The following is a 27,601-nucleotide window of genomic DNA, read 5'->3' as shown; positions in this document are numbered from 1 at the left end:
CTGGCAAACACCGTATAATTGTACTGAGTATAGGTATACATGAATAGCCATTAAATCACGATGTGCTTATCTCAGTGAATTTAAAAATCAACTTGCCTGTTGGTGCAAATCAATTACATTTTGTGGCTAATGTGCATAGTAAAACTCAGAGCTGTCTTATTTAACAATCATGTAGAACACTATACTAGTAAAGGGCTCTTTGGTTTAATCTAATTTGATCACACAAAACACAAGGGAGGATATTAAAGTGTAATAATAGTTGTCATTACACTCGTTCAATGCAATACAACATTTGCTGAAAAGATACACTTTTTCTTTTTGATTTTAGGGCCTATTTATGATAATCAAAGAAATTCATAGTAAAGATTACGGCGTCAATGGAACGTATAGGCCTATAATAAATACAGTAGGCCTAGAGAGACCGGGTCATCATCATTCCCATCTACTTGATATATTAGCTGCAACCTATTTTACATACTGTCTCCTTGAAAAAAAATGTCGAATTTAAAACCACCAAACCTTTCTTATCGTTAATATTATCGAACTTGTTGAAACTTCTTCCATTCAATGTGTTTATATAACTCTTGGACATGCCAGTGAATGGAACTGAAAAGATAATGTTGGACATCTTTAGGGGTCGCTGTTTGAGATGTTTATTGCGAATATGGATCTCCTGCATGCTGTTAAAAAAGGATAAAATTCCGTCACGTGTTAAGCACAAAAGGTGTTGTGTTAAATATCTGTTCCTAACAGGAAGAAGAAATGTTGATGTTGAATGAGGAGACATGGTAATATTTTTCAAAGATTGGGAGAATTTTGTTTAACCTGCTTTAAAAATTAATCTGAAATCACGCAATCTAAATTTACTTTCCTATGTACTGACTTCCTTAAGTCGTTTACCGTACTTTCCTCCGCCTATTTTCCGCTCATGCGGTCGGAGAGTATAAGATGGTTTAGAAACTATAACGCACATCCACGTTTAGACATGTTATCTGTAGACGTATTTACAATTTAATTTTTTTTTTTTTTTTTTTTTTTTACATTTTGCCCATCTCATGATCGAGGCCACGGAGCTCCATGTCGAGGCTTTGGATTTTGGTGCTACCCGAAACTCTTTTGATGTGTACGTGAAAACTTTTGTATGACGTGTAAACGCAAGGTCTTTCTCAGTCGACTGAATGGAATGCGACTTGTTATTACGCTCCATTATAATCACAATTACAGTGTCACGGTTACTAAACCTGAAGAGTTGTGATCTAACAGTGGTGTAAACTATAAAGTAGGCCCCTTTGGGGACAAACTCATTAACAACTATACAATGCCTCTATCAAAGTAGATTTATTATGGGTGCAGCAGCTTTACATGAAGTGGAAAAAAAAACATTTGTTGAGAACGTACAATATTATCGGTTGCATTGCTTCCTACAGTCATATACAAAAGGTTTTGCCTAAAGGCTCTGGCGCACAAGCCCTCTTTTATAAACCACTGAATGGGGTGGGGTGGGGAGCATTTCTGTAGTATAAAGACACATTGAATACGAGCACAACGCGCGAGTGAGGTCTGGAATGTCGGGGTGGGGGCATTCAATGATTCAAGGGGCATGTGGAGTCCGTGCAGAGCCTGGAAATAAACGTGTCGCCGGGAAATGTACCAATCTCTAAAATTGCATGAATTGGAACTGTGCAAAAGCATCAGACAAAATGTGAATATCATTTAGTCCAACGATAGTACGCAGGTAAAGCATCCCTCGGGTGATAGGATTTCTATTTGAGCGTCTCCCCCCCCCCCCCCCCCCCCAACGGCGTAGCCAGTATTTCATCTTAGGGGGGCGGTTAGTCTGCGAGGGAGAGAAGCGACCGAGCCCGAGCGAGCGGAGCGAGCGAGGGGGGGGGGGGTGGGAGGGGGGTGTCCCCCCTCTTAGGGTAAGAACTTTTTGCATTTTGATGTTGTAAATGGGGCAATTTGATGCATGTTTTTGCGCGTTTTATCGACAGTCCCACTTGTTTAAGGTAGCAGTATATTTTGATGTAGATTATTATTGAACAATTTGCCTATAAAATGGTATAATTTAAATACACTTCTTGTATTAATTCTTTTCACTAAATATCATGAACGAGACTGAACCCGAGCGAGCGGAGCGAGCGAGGGGGAGGGGAGGGTGTGGGAGGGGGGTGTCCCCCCTCCACGGTAAGAACTTTTTGCATTTTGTTGTAAATGGTGCAATTTGATGCATGTTTTTGCGCGTTTTATCGACAGTCCCACTTGTTGAAGGTAGCAGTATATTTTGATGTAGATTATTATTGAACAATTTGCCTATAAAATGGTATAATTTAAATACACTTCTTGTATTAATTCTTTTCACTAAATATCATGAACGAGACTGAACCCGAGCGAGCGGAGCGAGCGAGGGGGAGGGGAGGGTGTGGGAGGGGGGTGTCCCCCCTCCACGGTAAGAACTTTTTGCATTTTGTTGTAAATGGTGCAATTTGATGCATGTTTTTGCGCGTTTTATCGACAGTCCCACTTGTTGAAGGTAGCAGTATATTTTGATGTAGATTATTATTGAACAATTTGCCTATAAAATGGTACATGTATTATTCAAATACACTTCTTGTATTAATTCTTTTCACTGAATATCATGAACGAGACTGTACCCGAGCGAGCGGAACGAGCGAGGGGGGAGGGGAGGGGAGGGTGTTGGAGGGGGGTGTCCCCCCTCCCACGGTGAAAACTTTTTGCATTTTGATGTTGCAAATGGTGCAATTTGATGCATGTTTTTGCGTGTTTTAACGAGTTGAAACAGTTTGTTTGTTTAAGGTTGCAGTATATTTTAGTGCAGATTATTATTGAACAATTTGCCTATAAAATGGTATCATTTAAATAATCTTCTTATATTAATTCTTACACTGAATATCATGAACGCTGTCTGTTCAGCAATCAAACAGAAAAGCATGCACACGAGGGTGTCGATAGGGGCATATCCCCTCCCACACGAAAGTGATTTTTGCGTTTTCAGACCTGAAATTCAGCGATCTGGTGCAAATTTTTGGTGTAATACTTTTTCATCGAAGTGTTAAAATCACGGAATTTAGCTCTTATTCCGAATGTGCATCATCTGTGTGTATGTACAAAGTCTAGTGAGGTAGAGCTTAGGGGAAGGGGGATTCCCCCTCCCGCTCGCGGAGCTTTTGCGTTTTTAGAATTGAAATAAAGCGATGAAAATTCGGAAATTGTCATTCCCAAAAATATACCAAGTCTATAGTGGGTAACAAGCAATGAATGGGTGCCAAGATACCTCTCCCATATTCAAGGGAGCCTTTTTTTTTTTCAGTTTTAAGCTTTTAGAACTGAAATTCAACAATCTGGCACACACTTTTGTTGGAATATCTGGAAATTTGTCAATCAGAAGAGAAGTGTAGCAAGTCTGTGGAAGGAGATTCTGTATAATTTTCTGATTGCAGTTTAACGTTTTGGTGCGCACATTTTGTGTCATATTTGGAAAACTGTTTATGTTCAAAGTGTATAGCCACAGTCTACTTCTATGCATGGCGGGGGGGGGGGGCGAGCAGGGAGACGGCGAGGGCGAATGTTATCTCCATCCTTCCCTTACTATGGAGCTTTTGCCTTTTTAGGGTTGAAATTGAGATATCTCGTATACGCATATTTGATGGAATATTTGGGAAATCACACACACAAAAAAAAAAATGATGGGGGGGGGAGAGACTGAGGGAGGAAAGGGTCGATTAAAAGGGGAAATTCCCCTTGTACATGAGGGAACTTTGAGTTTTCGGAATATAAGTGATAAGTCTTGTGCACTCAGAATTATTCATAATTTTTTGTAAATCTAAAAAGTGTACTAAGCTTTGCGATAGATTGCTGTCCTCCGGCAAGACCTCCTTGAAACTTGAAAGAGAGTGTCTAGGCCAATACCACCTGGGCAATTACCCCCAGGCCCTTCCCGTGACCCCAGCCCTACTCTTAATCCTGAACCTATAATCCTAACCCTATATAACCTAAACTCTAACGCCAAACGTAACCCTAACTCTAATCTTTACTTTTACCTTTTCACTAACCAGTACTTAACTGGGGGTAATTGTATGAGCATTGAGTATTTGAGATATTTTGGCAGAATTTGAGGTGCAGCACCGTTCCGATTCTCCCTCAAATGAGGTCAGATTGTTTCAAATGATGTAAGAATGCCGTAGGAATATTTTAGAATGCATTCAGAGTGCAATTAGAAAACCCTTCGAATGCAGATCGATATTTCTCCACTTCAAATGCTCCTCGAATGTTTAAGCATGGGTAAAACACGCGGCCTGGCCGCAAGAATGGGCCCAAATGTTTGGAACGCACTCAGAATGTCGTCAGAATTTTTAGAATGCACTTAGAATATGCAGGAATGCAGGAAGAATTTTCATTCCAACGGCATTCCGGCTCATTCCGCCTCTAGTGTGACGGGGGTATTAGGTAAAGAACCTATTGCCCGAGGGATGCTACCTGCTCAGTTTGGTGTAAATTTGTCATTGGGTTTTCACGAATAAGATGAAAACATTAAGATTAGGCCTTTTATAGATTTAGCGCCCCACTCCCCCCCCCCCCAAAAAAAAAACAAAAACAAAAAAAAAAAAACAAAAAAAAAACCGGACTCCTGATAATATAGCATCCTCGAATCCGCCATGATTCTTTATACGTCATTTCGATCGTTATCGAGTTTTGGTATAAAATGGCATGTGTCTTGATAGGGGGTTTAAACTATACATGGGGGAATGTATAGGCCTACACTCATAATTAATGTATTTGGGGCATTATTAAGCCCCTGGGGGCCCAAAAGTGGGCATAGTACCCATTTCTATAGATTCAGATCATTTCATTCTGTGGATGCTATGCAAGGTTGGGGAAAATCTGTCAGAATGTCTTCACGAACAAGATGAAAATGTGAAATTTTGACCCAAATTCCCTCCCCCCGTCCACGGGATGGGCACCCCCGGATCCGCCATAAGCAGACTTGAAACTACATGCATCAGTGTACATAGGGCCTATACTAATAACATAAGCTCTTATATCACTAAGTCTTGTGGTTGGTTCTAGAGAAAAAAAAAATGTTTAAATTGGACCCCCTGTCATAAAAACTGATTACTGTAGTAGTTTACGTCGCGAAATGATATCAATGCCCAATACAATGGAAGATCATCCCAATCTCTCCTTTCTCTCCCTCTCTCAGTGGAAAGGGACACAGGGGGGGGGGGTGGAGAGAGATTTGGGGATATTTTTGCAATTTCATTTTCACCGTCAATAGTATTACAGTATATGATTAATAGTATCGTATCATAACTGTGGGTGTAATAACTATGATGCATGAAAGTCGGATCCCTCGTATACGCAGGGAGGTGCATGGGAAGAGACCTCTCTGGTATACTCGCGTTCTTCATGAGTGCGTATACTTGTATGTCGGACCAAAAGAAATTTTTACACCCAATGAAAATCTCTTTGCTCGGACCAGACATGTCTGTTGATGCCTGCGGAGGCAGTCATCTATGACATATGCATGCATGGTACATCGAACTTGAAAGTCCACTGCTCACCGGCGTTCGGTTCTGGCAGAAACTAGGTCACAAAGCCATGGGAACCCCCAGCCTTTGTGATTATTAAGGCCAACTTTTGTGAACAAAGCATGCATAAAATCTGAATATATTACAGAACAGGTCTATTCAACGGGTATTTATGCACACACACACACACACACGCACACACACACACACACACATCCACACACACACACACACACACACACAAAACCAACTTCATATAGTATATAATATTGAATAGACCGGTAAAGCATTATTGTACAGGTGGCATTAATTCTGATGACTTTTCCCCATGAAACCATTACAAGATATGCGTTAGTCGACTAACGTTTGAAATGATTAATGCTTTTGTCATGAATTCAAACAGTACTTATATAGTGTTCTCCATTCTTAGTTTCATAAAGAAAGTATTTGGTTTCGTAAACATAGATGGAGCTGCTATTATGCCAAATGAACTGATACTCTCAGTAGCTTCACACATTTCAATACATGATTTACACCTTAGTGTCCTTACTGTATCAAACATGATTCGTTTGTAATGAATATAATTATGTATGAATACAAACGTATACATGTACATTAAAGCGACTCGGATATATGAAAATGAGTATGTGTTTTTGATATACTATATACAGTATTTTAGTTTGATTTTTTTTTTTTCATGACGACTGGAAATCGCCGCAAAGTTATTTCATGTCCTTTCCCTATGTATTCGTATTACTCATACCAAAATTTTCTTTTCATCTATATTATATAATTCACAATCATGCATCATTGATATCGTATTGCATATAACACTAGTTCTATCATGGAAATTTTTGAAATTTGAAATTTGAAATTTATTCATATTCCACATAGTGGACATTATATGATGAGATATACAGGGTATAACACATAGTGGATATAATATCAATACTATACAGAGTATATAACATGTATATACAAAATATCGTGATATTCTGAGATAAAATCACACCATGTACAAATGTGAAGGGGACTACTTAGAAGCACTGCTTGTTAAATGTAGTCCCCCTACATATTATAGACAAAATAGTATCAAAGATAAGGCTGAGTGGAATAACAAAAACACCATATATACACTATTTACAAGGGCACAATTATGAACCGTACTATGGATATACAATAAGTCATGTATATGTTACAAAGCACAGGTTTATGTATAAAGTGTTTACAGTGTACATTATATACCATTAGAATAGTGAATGAAACAGAAGATAACCTTCCGAGTATACTTAATGAAAGTACTTCTAGAAAACATTGATTGAAGTATACATATACGTTTTATTACCATAAAACTGTTTATCAATACTTATCAAGAAACAAAGTTTTAAGCTTATACTTAAAGCTATTCAAGCTCTGAGCTTGTTTTAGTGAACGATCAAAGGAATTCCAAAGCTTAGGACCAGTAAACATGAAATTTCTGTTACCAAAACTAGTTCTATTTTTAGGAAGATGATAATCATTCGCATTCCTCGTTGAGTAATTATGTATAACATTATTTAAAATATATCATGAAAAGATTGTAAAGGTTCTAGAGAGGGAGCTTGTAGAGCGAAATTGATAGAATACTTTAATAATTATAATAAACATTGCAAGGGCCTCTCTCAATGTTGCAATGGCGCAATCTAACTAAAAGAGTCAATTTGCCAACCACAGATGGCGCCCTCGTGGTGACGAGGTGGCCGAGTGGTTAAGGCGATGGATTGCTAATCCATTGTGCTCTGCACGCGTGGGTTCGAATCCCATCCTCGTCGTACATTTTACCAGATGACGCAAAAGTCAAACCGACATGATGTCAGCAAAGCTTCTGTCGTCTTTATAGTCATTACTAAAATTGACATCGATAGTGCAACAGCTACAAGATGAAATGCCTGAAGAATTTGATTGATATTTTGTTGACGTCGAATTTTATCTTGGTGATGTGCAATATATTTGAATCATGATTATTGTTCACATTTAGACCCTCAACAAACAAACAAACACACACGATGTCAAACAGCGTATTTTCTCCAATAATGTGCAATGAAATTATTGATATCGTTAATTATTCAAAGAGTGAAATCAACAGAGGATACGATGATGTAGCTTTTGACATTGTAAAAAGGTTGATTCATTTACTTTCAATAACATTCTTCCGGCTTCCTCTGTTTACTTATTCATTTATTTACTCTTAACGCATATTTTCGCATCATCTAAGGTAGCAAAAGTATCTCCTGTTTTAAAAAGTGGTGATAATTTAGAATTCGATAACTAACGCTACGGTATCAGTTCTCCCGTTCTTGTTTAAAGGGTGTGTACAGTTCTGGTCGAGGTGAGGATTTAGCTTTTAACGTTTTACGAGATATCCAGAAACCACTCTATGAGATGTCAAAGAGCATGCAATTCTAAGGGGTATCAACAGTTTATTCGATGAAAATCGGGTTTTAAATGGCCGAGATATCCAAAAACAAGGTGAAACAAGGAGGTCCTAATAAAGTTGTGACATGTCGCCTTTTATTATTAGCACTTTTTTTTTTTTTTTGATATCTCGGCCATTTGAAAACCAATTTTCATCAAATAAACGTTGAATCCTTCTTAAAGGTATACAGGGGATACCCTTTACAGACCTCCCAAAATGCAGCAAAACATTAAATATGAACCTCAGGAGACTTGTTTAGGCCACTGCTGAGAAATTTGGAAGTCAACAGTTATCTACAATTTGAATAATGCACAAACCTCAACTACTCAGTAGTTCTGTGTGTCAGCCACACTTAAGCCTTTTTGTTCCAGTCTTCTGTATTTTTTTATCTATAAACACAAATCTAAAAGTATAAGAGCTGATGTAATAACATATAGAGTGTGTGGCAAGAATGTATATAGAAATGTTTGTAAGTTCTGATGAACTTTCTTCACAAAATATACATGATGGACACACATGCAGTTCATGGGTCTGCAAAGGTAGCCTAGTAATGTAGTGGAATTTATGGTGAGCCCCGAAAAAAAATTCAATTCAAAATCTAACGGTCAATAAAAATGTACTAAATGTTACCTTCCACTTTCAATATTATGGGAGTTTCTAAAATGATACTCTCTACAACATACCACTGTATTTATACAACTCTTCATTTGAGGCATGCAAATGGATTCCCTACCTTTAAAATTACATGCTCTTTCATATTTCATAAGAGGCTTTTCATTATCTCACTTAAGAATGTTCAAAACATGAATCCCCACCTCAACCAGTACTGTACAGTCCCTTTAACATAGTTAAGAAATTCTTCATGAACAACTCAGTTTATGCTATATTCGTCTCATGCAACATTTTCGTCAGATAATGTGAATTTCGTTCAGGACACTCCCTATCCGACAGTTTTTTTCCTGATTTTAGACTGGCCAGCAGTTACCACAGCATTCGATTAAAAACAATTAACTTTTAGTTTGCAACTATGCTTTCGATCATTAAATTATAGATTTTCGCTTGGTAAGTCATTAATCTGTTTTAAATTGGTATTTACTTTGTGTATACAACACCTATGTAACAATATATGCCTTAATGAAGATTGTTTTTTTAAACCTTAATTCTTTAAACCCTTACACACCAATATTTGGGATTACTAGCAATTCTCGTAATTTCTGTAATTTTAAGTTTTCATTATCCGCTCCTATTACACCAAAATCAGACATACACCAAGTAACGAGGGAACAGATCCTGTGAGATTAAATGCTTTACTTTGAAGTAGAAAGTGTTAAGTGGTGTAATTCGAGTACTAATACAAAGAGACATTCAATCCATACATATTCATATTGACTATTATCAGGACATAATACATGTACGTGACATAACCCTACAGATATCACGTTTATTTTGCTTGGTATTGATAAACTCTTTATAAACGTTAGAACGTCAAGCGAATTTCCATTTAATCTTAATTGAGTTCATCCTTGAGCAAAATATGATTATTCTTTAAAATCTTTTTAAGCTGGAAAACCGACCACAGTACACATTTGCAGGAGGTATGAAAGTTAGTGCTCACCTCATAAAAAACAAACAAACAAACAAACAAACAAACAAACAAAAACTTCCGGGGGATGGGTGTGAAAAGTGTAACGTGGATTACCTTGCCCCTTGGCCTTGCCTATTCCGGTCTCTGCAATGCTCGTATTTTAGGTTGATCAATCCTGCTAATTGTCACTTGTTTGTGGGTTGAGGTTAATGGCGATCCATTATTAGCGCACCTTTCCAACCTCGGAATTTCGCTCTTGAATGATATGATTTGCAACTTAATGTTCTGCTTTTTTTCACTTATTTCTTTATCATTTTTTCTTCGCTAACTCCCCTTTTAATGTTGTGTTACTATGTTATTTTAAATACGCAAATCATTTAAACAATGTGATTTTTATGATTGTTGCAATAAAATATAGATTAAAAAAACAACTTCAGGAATCTTTTCCATTTCCTTTTAGTTATTCTTTTCTTTTAACAAAGACGTAACTCGTCTTACTAAATCAATTTTCTTAGTCATGGATTTTTGTAATTTCTGAGACTTCGTTAAGAGTCTACATCATTAATGCTGATTTAATTGGTAGAAATTTCAGACCCGGAAAAGTTGTTGAGTGCAAGGTTTTTGTGTTGACACACCATACAAGGATATTTAAGTAAATTTAATTTGCTATCGATGCGTATGTGTATCTATATGTTTTCAGGAAGCCTGAAAACAATTATAACAAAACTTTTTCTTTTGTTTTGTTTTTACTCCAAGAGAAAATCTGATAGAAATCATATGATTCAGGAATACGCTATGAAGTATGCTAACAATGAAGACAAAACACAAAAGTCAAATCTTATCCAATATCAGAACTGAACAAAAGTGTGAAAAACGAAAGTACCAACTGAAAGAAAATAATAAAAATGATCATAATGTGAGTCCTTGACAGTAATAACATTATAAATCTTATCATATGTGAATAACAACATTAAAAAAAACATTATATATCAAAGCACATCCACTTCAGTCCTTTCTCGTAGACTCACCTTAATACACATAAGATTATTTGCTTTATTGTTTCACAAAATTTAATTTTATATTCATTCTAAATCAATCAGTCAGTGAAGCTAGCTCAATAAAACAAAATAATATGCAAAAGAAAAGAATACACGCATACAAAGTGCACTTTGCTCCAAACAGCATGATCCAGCTGGGATGTGTTTGACTAATATACAATGTAGATTAAAAGATAAAGGCACACAAATCTAGTATTGTGCGAAAGCAAGAAGGAAGAGGACCGACAATAATCCAATAGGGAAAAATAATCGTCGCATATATGAACTTTGTCCTTTTCATGCATCGTGCAGACGTGTGTGTGTGTGCGTGTGTGGAGTCCCTTTCCGCATGCGATTTAAAGAGTGCGCCCCTGCACACAGGCCATCTGACGAGGTGGCCGAGTGGTTAAGGCGATGGACTGCTAATCCATTGTGCTCTGCACGCGTGGGTTCGAATCCCATCCTCGTCGTATTTTTTCCTATTAGCACTGCTATACGCTTTTGTTTCAGTTAAGGTCCAATCCAATGTACCATAACCACGCAAAATCGTGCGATAGCCAGTTAATGATCACGCTTTGTACATTTTTTTTAATTATTATTATTGCAATGGTCCAGGGTGATAAATCAACTTTCTGAGGTATAAATAAGCATTACTATCATCTTTATCATTATTGCTAAGGTCAAAATCATGATGAATTACAATTAATTGTTTCCTTCCGTCCTCTTTTCTAAGCGCTTTGAGCATTTATGTGGATAGCGCTACAATGTTTTAAACAATGTTTTGTACACTCTGGTAACATAATTTATTTTGATTTTGCTTATCTATATGGTAATCTCCTACTGTTTTTATTTCTAATTTTTTAATTTTGTATTCTTTTAAGTTTTACTTATAAAGATATCACATCTTGCTTGTTTCTATATGTTCATTTATTTTATATTTTGTTGCTGTTGTATTATATGATTTTAATACGCGATATGTGTTATTTGTAACGGACTACCCCGTTCTTTTTTTTTAAAAATAAAACTGAATAAATATTGTAAGAACCATTGTCAGTGGCGTATCTAGGGGGGCAAGGGGGCACGTGCCCCGGGCGCCACTCCTTGGGGGCGCAAAAAAAACGAGAAAAAAAAACGAAGAAGAAGAAAAAAAAACACGAAGAAGAAGAAGAAAAAAAGAAAAGAAGAAAAAGAAGAAAGAAAAAAAAAAACTCGCCCGGAAGGGGGAGGGAGAATGGTGGGGGGGGGGGGGGGCAGAAAACCAAATCAAACAAGATAAAAACAAAACATGATGATGACGCGGACAAAATGACAATGTTTATTGTGTTCACACAAAAATTCCATGTTCTGTGAGCTGAAATACAGCAATTTTCGGCTCGCTCGCTGCGCTCGCTCGCCAAAATTTATATACAAAAGAAGGCAAGAACAAAACGTGATGATGACAAAATGACAGTGTCTATTGTGTTCACACATGTCATTTTCAGCAGGCAAAATGTTTCACGGAGCTGCGGCTGCAATTTCATTCGTTCTGAAGCGATCGCCAATTGGATCAAAAGAGGGCGTCAACGGTTTCGAACATATGGGGGGGGGGGGCAAAAAAACAATAACAAATCAAACAAGATAAGAACAAAACGCAATGATGACGCGGAAATATACAAATTCCGGCTCACTCGCTCGTACATTTAGAGTATTTTTTCAAGTCCTCAGTTTGTTGGTATAAATCGTTATCTATAAGATCGTCACTATAATTGTGAGATTTAATAAGCAAAAAATGACAAGAATTCCATGTTTTGTAAGCTGAACTACAAAAATTTTCGGCTCGCTCGCTGCGCTCGCTCGCCAAAATTTATATTAAAAAAAGATAACAATACGTGATGATGACGAGGACATTTACAAATTTCAACTCACTCGCGCGCACTAATTTAGAGTATTTTTTAAAGTCCTCAGTTTTTTGGTATAAATGGATATCTATAAGGCTGTCACTATATCTTGATTAGAATTGTAAGATTTGGTAAGCAAAAAATGACAAGAATTCCATGTTTTGTAAGCTGAAATACAAAAATTTTCGGCTCGCTCGCTGCGCTCGCTCGCCAAAATCTATCACAATTCATTACATTTAAATCACCCTCAAAAGATCCCTTTTAAGTGCTTGAAAAAGCATCATGTGGACTTTGTTTAAAGTCCCTATCGGGATGGGGTTGGGGTTGAACACTTTTTTCAGAAATCAGGGGCGCAATTTTCGTGCTTGCCCTGGGCGCCGTTTTCCCTAGATACGCCACTGACCATTGTTATTATTTAGGACCAGTTTCAATACAGCACTATGAAGAGCTTTCATTTCTATACGTTTCATTTGGATAATTCACTTTCCTGGAAACCGCACGTTGGTAGCGTATACCTAACTATTTCCCGAGATATGGGTATTATAAACATGTTTTCTCCCTCCTTATGTACATTCTATTAATGTTATATACGCTATTTTTTCCTTGTCTGAATCATGAAGTGCCTGCGATGGACAACACCTGTCATGGGAGTATTTTGATCGCATTTTATTCCTAGAAAATACTTCATTATTATCATCTGCAATATTCTTCCCAAATCACAGACTGATGTATTATTCTTTGAATAGAAAAGTCTGAAATACCTAGAATTTCAAATAAGGCAATAAAATGTATAAATCAGACAATAATATCTTACATTTTCTTATACGGTCGTGTTTAGGAAAAAGAGAAAAAAAATCCATCGATGAACATCCAACACGTCAATCAAATGAATATCACCTTGTTTTTTGTCTCTATAGCAGCACTAACGTTCTGGAATTCCCTGTAACAAAATAGTGACTAGCTATGATACCTTCGGCCTGAAACTGAAGAAATCTCTTTTTAGCCTTTAAATGTATTAAGTTTTATATCTGAAGCTCATCATTGTTGATACAAATTGCCAAACGAAAACATTTCCCAGATTCAGACACAAATTGCCTCTTCCTAACTAGCCGTAAGCATTTTCTGCACTGCTGCAATCATGTACCACTTGTTTCTGTTTTGTAAACTTCTGTGATGAATTTCCTTTGTGCGTACTGTTTTATAAGTCCCCCCCCCCCCTCCCCCCATTTACTTTGTGTTTTCTTGAATACGGTGCATTCAGAACGCGCTTTTGTTCTCACTTCTTCGGGTTTTTTTTTTTTTTCTCTCTCTCTCTCTCTTTATAAACAGCGAGGGATGCTTGTAAACGTTTGTCTATCTCTCTCCCTCTCTGAGGAGGTCTGCACTACCCAAGCTATAAGCTTTATAGTCATCCCCTCAATTTCTAATAGCCAACTAAATTATACCCATTATTTAGTAACACGTTATGTTTGTTACCTTTCATGTTAAAATTCACGTTGATGTAAATGTTTGAAATACTTTGTATTTATACAATACGATGTGTTTATGATTGCGAATATATTTTAATGGAAATAAATGAGATAAAATCAAATCAAATCAAAATAGTCATGATAAAGAACAGCAGTCGTAGTAGAGTCGTTGATTGTATATATTTTATTCTGCTTATTGTCCAGCTTTAGCGTGTCATTTCTTTCCTAGATTGTGTGTGGGTAGCAGCGTATGGACGCTCTTTGTCCTTGTTTTTTCAAGTTCAAAGGGGCAGTATCACATAAAAAACTATCCGTACATTTATTGCTCTAATCATACAGGAAACGTGAGGGTTACGTCATTTCTCCTTGTTATTCATGTACCAATAGTAATTGCTGGGTATCTTCCATTCGAATTTGTGTGTGTGTGTGTGCGTGCGTGCTTTCTTACTTTGTAAGGAAATTGTGATAATTGTATGAGGTCTGTACTCATACTTCATTTTGCGTCAGTAAAAGCAATCTCACAGGATTTAAACCTTCACATGGTCAACAATATCAGGTTTGCGTTTTGTCTTCATCTGCCTCGAGACAATTTTCCTCTTTCACACTAGTTACGTTCAGACGGTATAGACGGTATATATATATATATATATTATATATATATATATATATATATATATATATAATTTGATCGACGTATTGGCGGTAATGCGTTAGTAGTTGTTTTCGAGAGGCCCCCGAAAATTTCATGTAGGATTACGAGAGCAATTAAAATAACAAAAGAGAAAAAACACCTAGATCGATTACCTAATATTGCTGGTATCACCCCCAACTCCTCCCTCCCATTATATACATGTATATGTGTGTGTGCGTATGTGTGCTATTAGAGAGAGGGGGAGGGGAGAGAGAAGCTATTTTATCATACACTTTAGTGTGAGAATATAATAATAATAATAATAATAATAATAATAATAATAATAATAATAATAATAATAATAATAACAATAATAATAATAATAATAATAATAATAATAATAATAATAATAATAATAATAACAATAATAATAATAATAGTTATTATTATTATTATTATTATCATTATTACTTTATTAACATGCTTGATAGTAGACAATGTAAGGATGATAAAGAAAAAAGAATCCACGTATGACTTAATGCAGTGGCTGTCTTACACTTACAAGGTAATGATGTCATTATTTATTATTATCATTATTATTTTAAATGTGGGAACCTTGCTTCAACAATTATTGATGGCATTACATTATTTCAAATTTAAGCCAGAATTTAGATAGCATTGATGACATCACACAGTGCTGTGAACTGAACTGGTAGTCTGAAAGAATGGAACAGATGTACAAAGAATATGTACATCAAGATGTGTTTGTCAAGAGAGAGAGAGCTGAGAAAGGGGGAGGTAGGGAGAAGAGGGAGGAAGGGAGAGAGAAAAATGTATTAAACAGCATGAAACACAAAGGCAGTTTTGTCAATGATCAAACTGTTCTTTACTGTTATATTCAAGTTTATGTTTTGATCACCAAGAATACAGCAATTTGTTACAGTGAGAACAAACATTGAAAGAGCCAAACAAAAATCTGTAACATTATTGAATACCGTTATGATTAAATATCAGAAAAGGACCAATAATGCATTGAAAAAAAGGAGAAGGAACTACACAAGTTCATGACAGTGAGGGTCAAAGGCAACGAGCCTTGTAAAACGCTGACCACTATAATATCAATTATACGTACATGTACATTTTATACAAGCTGTTCAGGAAAGAGAACAGCAAAGAGGAAATAAAATAGGCAAATCAAGAGGCGTTGGAGATGTTATATGATGATCATGTGCACTTTGATTCAATAAGAACTTGAGGAGGCTACCCTTTAGAGGACACGGGACATTAAGGATGGCAAAGGTTATATCTATTCATGCCATAAACATCAAGGAGCTTCAAGTCAGGTAAAGTTTGGGTATTTTATAGCACACGAAACAGTACTGAAATGGCTATTTTTTACTTTACAGTGTATTTCTTTTTTTTTCTTACAAATAATCAGTTAATCGATCCCACTATGACTGCACTCAAATTACAATAAGCGATGCGTAAAGAGTGATCCCAACAATTATATTTTGGGAAAATTTGTCAAGTGATAAGGAGTCACACCGACACCTTTAGCAATACAATTGCATATATACGACATTAATGTGCTCATTTCACAAGGATTGTCACCAATTAAACTCATAAGAATTTTACACAAGATGTCAGATATTCTCACAATTAATAGATCATACAGCAACATTTTCATAAAATTTCTTCATAGGTAAATAAGTACATGTATCATTAAAAAACAAAAGTTTAGTAACACAAGCACTATAGTCTATAATTAATTAACCAATCACTCAAATCAACCAGTTCACGATTAAATGAATGCTGAGTTCATTGTGAAACAAGAACATTTTTTCACTGGACCCATCAGCAAAAAGAATAGCATGTAAAGTTTACTTTAGCTAACAATATCATTTATGTAAATCAGATATAACTGGCCAAGAAGGAAATCCTGAGGCACTCAATATCAAAAAAGGTTTAATAACAATGCATATAATTATGATTGTCAATCATTACAAACTGAAGGCAAAAGGAAAGATAACCAGACAACACCAGAATCCTGTAAACTTCTCAAGAGCTTGACTCCTGACGAGGCCCAGCATGATATTAGTGCTCATCACAGGTTTAATGTATGTTTTACTTTATACAATATATTTATTTGGAAAAAGTACGCAGATGGAACAAAATTGTTTCGTATTTTAGACATGCACACACAAATGTGCACAACCCCCCCCCCCACACACACACTATATATATATTTATATATATATATATGCATGTGTGTGTGCCCATAAGTGCCCTTTTTTTGAAAGCAAACTGCCTTTGTCTTTGCCCATTGAAATGAAAGATGTTCAACCAACCTTGTTTTTATTAAGTATTAAATATTCGTTTGAGTGATTCTTGTTTCTTCATGCAGAGACCATGGAAAATAAATGCAACTCCAGCTAACTGGAAGAGGAATGTGAAAAAAAAAAAGAGAAAGAGGGCTGAGGATCACTGGTGAAGCATATACCTCAACCAGCAGGATGAAAATCCCAGCAATGATTACCTGGACCATCGTGTATTAATAGCTCCAGGCTATAGTGAGGTTCACTCTCAGGAGGAAGAGGTACAAGCCATACAAAGCATGTCTCACTCTGAGAGGTTCAAACACAAGGCAAAGGGTAACAATGTAGACCTTACACCACTTCATTTTGCTGTCTTGAGGTCAGCAAAGGAGTGCCCCAAAGTCGCCAGTGTTTCTACCAGCTTTGGTAGCAGCGTAAGCAAAATTAAGGCAGGAATCTCTGATCTCTTTGACATTGGTGTCAACAATGTTGATTACTCAAACTTCCGCGTCCATTTGTTGATGTAATTATATCTTTCAGACTTGAACCGTGATTATTTTGGTTAATAATGGACCTTGATGACACTAATTCTAACACTACATCATATAATGTAACAGTAAATCAATTTATTGACTTCATAGAGCTAAGGATATTAATACTGTAACTCATTTAATATTTCAAAATAAATTTTAGATCACTCAATAAGAATTAAGATGCTCTTAATGTATTTTATGGTAATTTGAACTTAAATTTTGATGTAATTTCTTTATCAGAAATATGAAATGTGTCAGATAAAGATTTGTTTTCCACCGACGGGTACAATTTTGAAGTACATGTGAAAAAAGGTACTGAGCAGGGACTATGTCACTCTAGAGTGCTTCCTTTCGGTGTTGTTAATGGCCCTGCTAGTTTTCAGAGACTGTACTAGGAGACCTCATTGGCAGATGTTGCTATGTCTATTTGGACGACATAGTTTGCTACACTGTACTCAACGAACATTGCCCAATACCTGGTTGACCTACAGAGAGTGCTCTGTAGATTGAGAACAGTGGGCCTCACTGTCAATGCTGAAAAATGCCAGTTCTTGCACCAGAAGATGAGATAATTTGGGCATATTGTTAGTACGGATGGCCTAAAACCAGATCCTGACATGGTCTCAGCAATTGAACAATACATAGAACCTGCATCAGTAAAGGACCTGGAGAGGTTCCTTGGCCTTCTTGGGTGGTACCAGGAGTTCATTCCCGGGTTCGACGACTTAGCTGCACCTATGTATAGGCTGAAGCTGAAGAATGTCCATTGGGAATGGACAGAGGAGTGCTCAGCTGCTTTCCGGTCATTGAAAGATGCTCTTACCAGAGAACCAGTGTTAGGTTACCCAGATCGGCAAGCTCCATTCGTTGTGCACATAGATGCCAGTGATGTAGGTTTAGGGGCTGTTCTGACCCAAAGACAGGGCTCTGAGATCTGAACCATAGCATTTGCCAGCTGTACAATGTCTGGTGCTGAAAGAAACTACAGCACCACAGAAAAGGAGTGCCTCGCAGTGATATGGGCTCTTGAAAAATGGAGGCCATTCCTAGAGGGTAGACCGTGCAAAGTTGTGACAGATCACCAGGACTCTAGGTATTAGACCTAGTCAGGGGAAGAGTATCCTCGATGTAGTAAATACAAAGTCCCGATATGTCCTTTGAGTGAGGAACTGCTGACCCAACTCCACCCATGCCATCACAGCAGGTTCCCAGCAGTCCTTACCTGCAGACTGGCCCTTGATAAGAAGTGTTTGATCCCTACAAAGCCAAGGACTGAGGGCAACAGCTCCAGTTACAGCCAAATATTATTGGAGGAGATTCACAGTGAGGAGTGGGGCAGGAAGGTGATTGAGAACCTAGCAGTATGTAAGTTTCTTTGCCTTGGATGCTAATAAGCAGAAAAGTTGATCTAACTACATTTAGGATAAAAAAAGGTCAGAAGGCATGCATACATGGCTACATACCAGTAAGGGTTGGTGGATTATAAAAGGAAATTCTTTTCTTTTTTTTTTTCTTACTGCTGTTCATTTTGTACAAAGGGTCCTAATTTTGCTTCAGTCAATGCATTTTTTGTTTGTCTGTTTATTTTCACCAAAGCAGTTCCTCAGGGTCCTACAGGAGGCTGACGAGGAATGGTTAGCCCATGTCCTATATGACGACCAAGGCCATCTTGGCGTTTCACACTGTCAGAATTGGTACCCATCCCACCTCCACGGAAATCACTTTCATGTCATTGCCAGGGGATTATTTTCGCCAAAGGCTGTTCGTGTGGGCACCCAGGAGGATGTTGGGGATCCCATTTAAGTGCCCAACATGCAAGGTAAAAATGCTGCATGCAGGTATTTATACCAAGGCGTGGTAGGTAATTGGTCTGGACCTAAGGTACTACCTCGTCGGGGGAGAATACCCTCGATGTGGCAAGTGCAAGGTTCCAGTGTGTCCATGGAGTGAGAATCTGTTGTCATTACTCCATCCAAGTCACCGCAGCAGGTTTCCTGCAGTACTCACAACAAGACTGGCCCTTGACAAGAAATGTTCAACTCTAATGAAACCAAGAACCGAGGGCAACAGCTCAAGCTACAGCCAGAAAGCCCTGTAGGAGGTCCATAGTGAGGAGTCGGGCAAGAGAGTGATTGAGTATCTGGCAGCATGTGAGACACACAAGAGGGGGCAGGCCTCCAGTGGCTTGAAAAAGTACATGCAAACCACATTTTGGGTCACCTTGATGAGCACAAGAACATTATCACCCTGACACATGGCCGAATACTCAAAATTGGCTTGACAAAGAAGGTAAAGCCATTATGATATTTGTACATAAACAGTTGGAACTATGTGTATAATGTGACAAATATAGTTGATACAGCCAAGGGTGTTTGAAAGACAAGGGAGTCACAGCTCCTTCATCTATCTTTACTTGAGCTCTCATGCTGAATTGGGAAAATCAGCTCGACTAGAGGTGTGAAACAGACGTGAGAACAATCAACTTTATTTCTATCGAGGTAGAGTTTGTATCTTCACCAAAAAAAAAAAAAAAAAATGTTACAGCCTAATTCCTTATTTATTGCTATGATTACATATGTGTGACTACCTCATTTCATTTTTGTTTTATTATCACCTGACAATTCAAGAAATTGTTCAGGGTTAGAAAGAGAAAAAGTTATTTAATTCATCATAACCTAGGTATCTTCTAAAATTATTTTGAAAGTGAAAGTCAAATTTTCATTCACACTAGCTTTGAAAAGTGTTGATTAGATGATCATAAGACTTTGGATACTGTTCATTCTAAGCAATATCAAGAAAAGTTAAGAAGAAATTGTTACTCCAAAAGAGTGAATCTGTAGTTGCACATTTGGCAATTGTGAATTCCTCTTCACCACTCTATAATTCAAAACATATTCATATTCAGATGATTGTAACACGTTTTACATTTTCTGTGAGTCTATGTGTACATCCTACACGTTAGATACAGTTTACTTCCTTAGTTTTCTGCAACATGACGTATGATAGTGGAGTTTTTGTTTTCGGGTGCTATAAGAAAATCTTAAATAAAAATTTAAGTCTTGCGATGTGGTTCAGGTTTTCAGAACAACTTATTTTCATGCTTTCACAAAGCCAAACTTCTAATGATGTATGAAGAAAAATTACAAATGCCTTCCCCAGCAAATGGCAAATGCCAATCCGTATAGGAGCTTCAGACGGGAAGCACATCATCCTTTGCCAATGAAGAAATTCAGGCTACACTTTCTGCAACAAAAAACAAAAAAACAAAATCAAAACACACATCAGTTTTCAATTGTGCGAATGGAGAATTTCCTACATAATTAACTGCTATGACTGCATATGTGTGACTACGTCACTTTATTTTTGTTTTATTGTCACTTAATTTGAGAAATTATTCAGTGAGAAATAAAGTTGTTCAATACATCATAACCTTGTTATCCACTAAAGTTATTTTGAAAGTGAAAGTCAACATTTTCATTCACACTAGCTTTACAAAGTGTTGATTAAATAATCAATAAAACTTTGGATACTGTTCATCCCATGCAATTTCAAGAAAAGTTATGATCCGTCTACATTAAGGGTCAAAATGGTCACAAGTCACATACATGTCTACATACCAGTACAGGTTGTTGGATTATAAAAGGATATTTTTATCTATTTTTTTTTACAGTGCTGTTCATTTTGTACACAGGTCTTATTTTGCCTCAGTCAAGGAGTTGTTTTTTTTTTTTTTAGCAAAGCAGTTCCTCGCGGTCATACAGGAGGCTGACGAGGAATGGTTAGCCCATGTCCTATATGACGACCAAGGCCATCTTGGCGTTTCACACTGTCAGAATTGGTACCCACCACCTCCACGGAAATCACTTTCACCGTCATTGCCAGGGGACTATTTTTGCCAAAGGCTGCTCGTGTGGGCACCCAGGAGGATGTTGGGGATCCCATTAAGTGCCCAACATGCAAGGTAAAAATGCTGCATGCAGGTATTTATACCAAGGCGTGGTAGGTAATTGGTCTGGACCCAAGGTACTTCCTTGTCGGGGGAGAATACCCTCGATGTGGCAAGTGCAAGGTTCCAGTGTCTCCATGGAGTGAGAACCTGTTGTCACAACTCCATCCAAGTCACCGCAGCAGGTTTCCTGCAGTACTCACAACAAGACTGGCCCTTGACAAGAAATGTTTAACTCTAATGAAACCAAGAACCGAGGGCAACAGCTCAAGCTACAGCCAGACAGCCCTGTAGGAGGTCCATAGTGAGGAGTCGGGCAAGAGAGTGATTGAGTATCTGGCAGCATGTGAGACACACAAGAGGGGGCAGGCCTCCAGTGGCTTGAAACAGTACATGCAAACCACATTTTGGGTCACCTTGATGAGCACAAGAACATCATCACCCAGACACATGGTGGAATACTCAAAATTGGCTCGACAAAGAAGGTGAAGCCATTATGATATTTGTACATAAACAGTTGGAACTATGTGTATAATGTGACAAATATAGTTGATACAGCCAAGGGTGTTTGAAAGACAAGGGAGTCACAGCTCCTTCATCTATCTTTACTTGAGCTCTCATGCTGAATTGGGAAAATCAGCTCGACTAGAGGTGTGAAACAGACGTGAGAACAATCAACTTTATTTCTATCGAGGTAGAGTTTGTATCTTCACCAAAAAAAAAAATAAAAAAATGTTACAGCCTAATTCCTTATTCACTACTATGATTACATATATGTGTGACTACCTCATTTCAATGTTGTTTTATTATCACCTGACAATTCAAGAAATTGTTTAGTGGTTAGAAAGAGAAAAAAAGTTATTCAATTCATCATAACCTAGGTATCTTCTAAAATTATTTTGAAAGTGAAAGTCAAATTCTCATTCACACTAGTTTTGAAAAGTGTTAAGATTAGATGACCACAAGACTTTGAATACTGTTCATCCTGAGCAATATCAAGAAATTGTTACTCCAGAAGAGTGAATCTGTAGTTGCACATTTGGCAATTGTGAATTCCTCTCCACCACTCTATAATTCAAAACATATTCATATTCAGATGATTGTAACACGTTTTACATTTTCTGTGAGTCTATTTGTACATCCTACACGTTAGATACAGTTTACTTCCTTAGTTTTCTGCAACATGAAGTATAATAGTGGATTTTTTGTTTTGGGGTGCTATAAGAAAATCTTAAATAAAAATTTAAGACTTGCGATGTGATTCAGCTTTTCAGAACAACTTATTTTCATGCTTTCACAAAGCCAAACTTCTAATGATGTATGAAGAAAAATTACAAATGCCTTCCCCAGCAAATAGCAAATGCCAAACTGTATAGGAGCTTTAGACGAGAAGCACATCATCCTTTGCCAGTGAAGAAATTCAGGCTACACTTTCTGCAACAAAAAACAAAAAAACAAATACAAAACACACATCAGTTTTCAATTGTGCGAATGGAGAATTTCCTACATAATTAACTGCTATGACTGCATATGTGTGACTACGTCACTTTATTTTTGTTTTATTATCACTTAATTTGAGAAATTATTCAGTTGTTGGAATGAGAAATAAAGTTGTTCAATACATCATAACCTTGTTATCCACTAAAGTTATTTTGAAAGTGAAAGTCAAAATTTTCATTCACACTAGCTTTAAAAAGTGTTGATTAAATGATCAGTAAAAATTTGGATACTGTTCATCCCATGCAATTTCAAGAAAAGTTATGATCCGACTACATTAAGGGTCAAAATGGTCACAAGTCACATACATGTCTACATACCAGTACAGGTTGTTGGATTATAAAAGGATATTTTTATCTATTTTTTTTTTTTACAGTGCTGTTCATTTTGTACACAGGTCTTATTTTGCCTCAGACAAGGAGTTCGTTTTTTTTTTTTTTTTTTTAGCAAAGCAGTTCCTCGTGGTCATACAGGAAGCTGACGAGAAATGGACAGGCCATGTCCTATATGATGACCAAAGCCATCTGGGGGTTTCATACCATCAGAATTGGTACATGCTGCCACCACCTCCACGGAAATCATTTTCACTGTCATTGCCAGGGGGTTATTTTCGCCAAAGGCTGTTCGTGTGGGCACCCATGAGGATGTTCCGGATTCCATTTAATAAGTGCCCAACATGCAAGGTAAAAATGCTGCATGCAGGTATTTATACCAAGGTGTGGCAGGTAATTGACCTGGACCCAAGGTACTACAGTACCTCGTCAGGGGAGAATACCCTCGATGTGGCAAGTGCAAGGTTCCAGTGTGTCCATAAAGTGAGAACCTCTTGTCACAACTCCATCCAAGTCACCGCAGCAGGTTTCCTGCAGTACTTACAACCAGACTGGCCCTTGACAAGAAATATTTAACTCTAATGAAAACAAAAACCGAGGGCAACAGCTCAAGCTACAGCCAGAAAGACCTGTAGGAGGTCCATAGTGAGGAGTGGGGCAAGAGAGTGATCGAGTATCTGGCAGCATGTGAGACACACAAGAGGGAGCAGGCTTCATGCAAGCTGCCAGTTTATGAGCCATCGCCTCCAGTGGCTTGAAACAGTACATGCAAGAGACATTTTGGGTCACCTTGATGAGCACAAGAACCGTATCACCTAGACACATGGCCGAATACTCAAAACTGGCTCGTCAAAGAAGGTAAGGCTATTATGATATTTGTACATAAACAGTTGGAACTATGTGTATAATAGGACAAATATACATATAGTTGATACAGCCGATGGTGTTTGAAAGACAAGGGAGTCACAGCTCCTTCATCTATCTTTACTTGAGCTCTCATGCTGAATTGGGAAAATAAGCTCGACTAGGGGTGTGAAACAGACGTGAGAACACTGAGCTTACAACATGTATGACAGTGTGAACATTGCGGAGTACCAAGCCATTACTTTAGTAAAAAATATGAAATCTTTAAATGAAAATTGATTTATGAAGACAAACTTATTGTAGCTCTCACGGTCTAAGATATAAGCAACAAAGTGTAGCTTATTAAAATCTTCTTTTCTTGAATGAATTGTTAACAGGTAATCACATCAACATGCAAAGTGCATACTGTTGTCAAAAACTGTATGGCAACTAGTATACACGTCAATGAATTGTAGGTATTGCATAAAGACGAGTACATGATATTCTGTAAAGTGACAAGATTTTTGGGGGTTTTTTTAAACGTACATGGGCATTTAAACTGTATGTATTTTTAGTCTTTTGCATGGTTCATTAAAGATCACCAAAAAACTGACAGTGCGATGGCCAGCACAGCACAAAGGATGACCAACATCTCCAATGAAGATGGTCAAGTCCTGAACAATCTACAATGTACTAACAACAGAGGAGGGTGCTGGTCAGCATTCATTGTGTCATTGCACTGTCCATTTCTATCACAATACAGTTGAACCTCTCGTATCCGGACAAGTCGGGACCGGGGCTCATCCGGATAAGGGATTTGGCCGGATACGGGAGACTCAATGCTTTATACATGTACATATACATACACATGTAGGTCCTACTGATGTAGCCCATTGTAGTACCACATGTAGTAATGTGTATACTGCAACCTTTTCATTGTTACACTCAGTAACAGACCCCAAAATAGAGGTGTATGTTAATGTTGGAAGTAATATGTAATTCATGTGTGTTTGTGTAGGAGTTCTCAAGGAGTTGGGAATCCCCCTTTCCTTCCATAATTATCAAAAAAAAAAAAATAAAAATCACGGCGAGATTGCGTCCGTATAATAGAGAGATCCGGATAAAGGGAGGCCGGATAAGAGAGGTTCAACTGTACCTCTTTAATCAGAGCCACAAGTTATCTGTGTAGTCAGAGATTGTTGCAGTGCATCAGGGAAGAGAAGTTCATGTCAAGCACAAACTGAAACCAATCATTGTATTTAGAGAGGGGAAAACTAACAAATATTAAATCAAATTATCGGGCAAACTCATATGGTTAACGCATGTGGTACATGCCCTTACCAAATGCCTCTTCTGTCTTCCATCTTCTTTTCCCCCTTTATAAAATGTGCTTGATTATGTCTGTAAATAATTTGGTTCCAATTTACAGGTAGACCACCAGTGCTTGCCTTGTTTTCCTATGGAGATCCTTTGTGAGGTTGGCTATTTCCCCACTTCATTATGTTTGTGGCAGGGCCTAGCATTGAACACCATTCACACTGTGGCACCTTCCTATTAAAACTAACAGGTGCCATTTTTGAATGGGACAAGGTGAATATATTAGGAGCTGAGAAAGGCAAAGAAGAGAGAGATGAGGAGAGGTACAAACCATAGTCCTACTGAATGTCAAATTAGTGACAACATCACCTCATCAGAACTAGCCAAACACTGTACATGTCGGGAAGAGGGAAGAGGGTGGAGAAATCCTGACCACTGATCCAATCTCTTTTGGATGCCATGGATGTGGCACCTACTAACTGACACTTTGGGTGCCCTATGCCTATCAACCAGGAGAGGGTGGCCAATGTGTGGAAGGTGCATCAGAAACAACTTTCATGCACTCAGGATCCACCTGAGTTTGACCTCTACACCTACATAAGTGGGCTGCCTGGACAAGAGTGGCAAACAGCTCATGGTACATAAGTACATTATGTACCTCGGTATGCCAGAGGGTCATCTTCACTCAAGAGCTTCCATTGATACCAATGCAGAATCGTTCCTGGTAAAGTCATACACAGTTATCTCTCTAGTAGATGTTTTCTGTACTGCTTTATCGATTTCAACTATTGTAAGCAATATGGCTACAAGTTAGCATTCATCAGTTAGTAATCTTCACCTAATTTACAAAGTAATAGAAAAATGCATATAAGAGAAGTTATGCTAAACACTATAATTTGTCATACAATTCAAAGGCAAAAGAAAACAAAGCAAGGACCAATATGATGATTTCCAGCAAAGCTGACAAAGAGATATTGTGACAGTGTGAAACATCTCTAACTAGAAATGTCGCTACGGCGACTGGTGTATGCCTCCGCCATAATACATGGTTCTCCTAATAGGTCTATAGTACAATGTCTCGACAATGTGTGATGACAGTTTCACACAATTGGCAAGATATTAAAATGACAGGTTTGCCACAAATGTGCTGAATGTTCACTTTCCTAGAACTAGGTTCAATTGGATGAATGATTAAAACATCAAGAGTGCAGGTATTTGGGGGAACTGATGATTTTCACTTGACTTTTGACCCTTTTACAAGTTTATGCATTGAGTAATTTTCAAGGTATTGAGAAAAAGTATAATTTCAGTATCAAATGGTAAAATAGTATTATCGAAACCTGGCCTTTGACCTTTGACCCCACAGTTCCAAAGAGAATCACTGTTAGGTAGAACATGCATAAATATGTAAGTTTCATGACAATACCTTGAGTTATTTTTGAGATATGGAGGAAAAAGTGCAATTTAGCACTTTCACTTGACCTTTGACCTTTTGACCTTTGACCTTTTGGCAAGAAACTTCCCACAGAATATATATTGGGTTATACATGCATACATCAAGTTTTAAAAAAATCCTTCAGGCACTGCATAAATATAAGGAAAGTAGTTATATTTTGAGGAGTTGACCTTGACCTTTGACCCCTGACCTTTGACCCATGACCCCCAACTTCCCTAGATAATCACTGCCCATCGGTACAAGCATATATACTAAGTTCCATGAAGATACCTTGAACCATTTGCGAGATATGGAGAAAAACCTGAAATTTCAATTTTTTTTTTCACAAAATAACCTGTGACCTTTGACCTTTGACCCTGTGACCCTAAAATCCACACAAAGTATCATCCCCCAAGGATATACCCTCATACCAAGTTTGATGCAAAACCACCACACGGTTCTTGAGATATCGACAAAAACAAAACGGGACGGACGGACGTACGGACGTACGGACGTACGGACGTACGGAAGTACGGAAGTACGGACGGACGGACGACCCGAAAACATAATGCCTCCGGCCACTTCGTTGGCGGAGGCATAAAAATGTGTTTACTTGGCAATCACTTTAAGCCCCATTTTTCTTTTCACATTGCAATGTACCCCTTTTCAGGGTGGAGGTGTATTACAAATCACAAGTAGATAGATGTATATGTTGGGAGGCAGATCATGATGGAACATCAATAGAGTTAAGAAGGCATTTGACATTGCTGGACAGATAAG

General features: G+C 37.6%; 2 protein-coding genes and 2 non-coding genes across 4 annotated transcripts in view; all 4 read left to right on the top strand.

Annotated features, from left to right (window-relative positions):
• Positions 1–20,420, top strand: part of LOC140229822 (placenta-specific gene 8 protein-like) — a 187,711-nt gene extending 167,291 nt beyond the window's left edge. The window contains exon 5 of the mRNA XM_072310055.1: positions 20,411–20,420. The gene's annotated coding sequence lies outside the window, so the exon portion shown is untranslated. The remainder of the gene's footprint in view (positions 1–20,410) is intronic.
• Positions 7,279–7,360, top strand: Trnas-gcu (transfer RNA serine (anticodon GCU)). Its single transcript has one exon. It is a non-coding gene; the product is annotated as a tRNA-Ser (tRNA).
• On the top strand, positions 11,015–11,096 carry Trnas-gcu (transfer RNA serine (anticodon GCU)). The gene has a single exon. It is a non-coding gene; the product is annotated as a tRNA-Ser (tRNA).
• On the top strand, positions 18,069–19,254 carry LOC140231719 (uncharacterized). Its single transcript, XM_072311905.1, has 2 exons — positions 18,069–18,341; positions 19,051–19,254. The coding sequence occupies exons 1-2, from the start codon at positions 18,069–18,071 to the stop codon at positions 19,252–19,254; spliced, it is 477 nt and encodes a 158-aa protein (XP_072168006.1).
• Positions 20,421–27,601: the final 7,181 nt, after the last annotated feature.

This window comes from Diadema setosum, chromosome 1 (assembly GCF_964275005.1).
Source record: "Diadema setosum chromosome 1, eeDiaSeto1, whole genome shotgun sequence".
Taxonomy (NCBI): Eukaryota; Metazoa; Echinodermata; class Echinoidea; order Diadematoida; family Diadematidae; genus Diadema; species Diadema setosum.
This window is presented reverse-complemented; position numbering and strand designations above follow the sequence as displayed.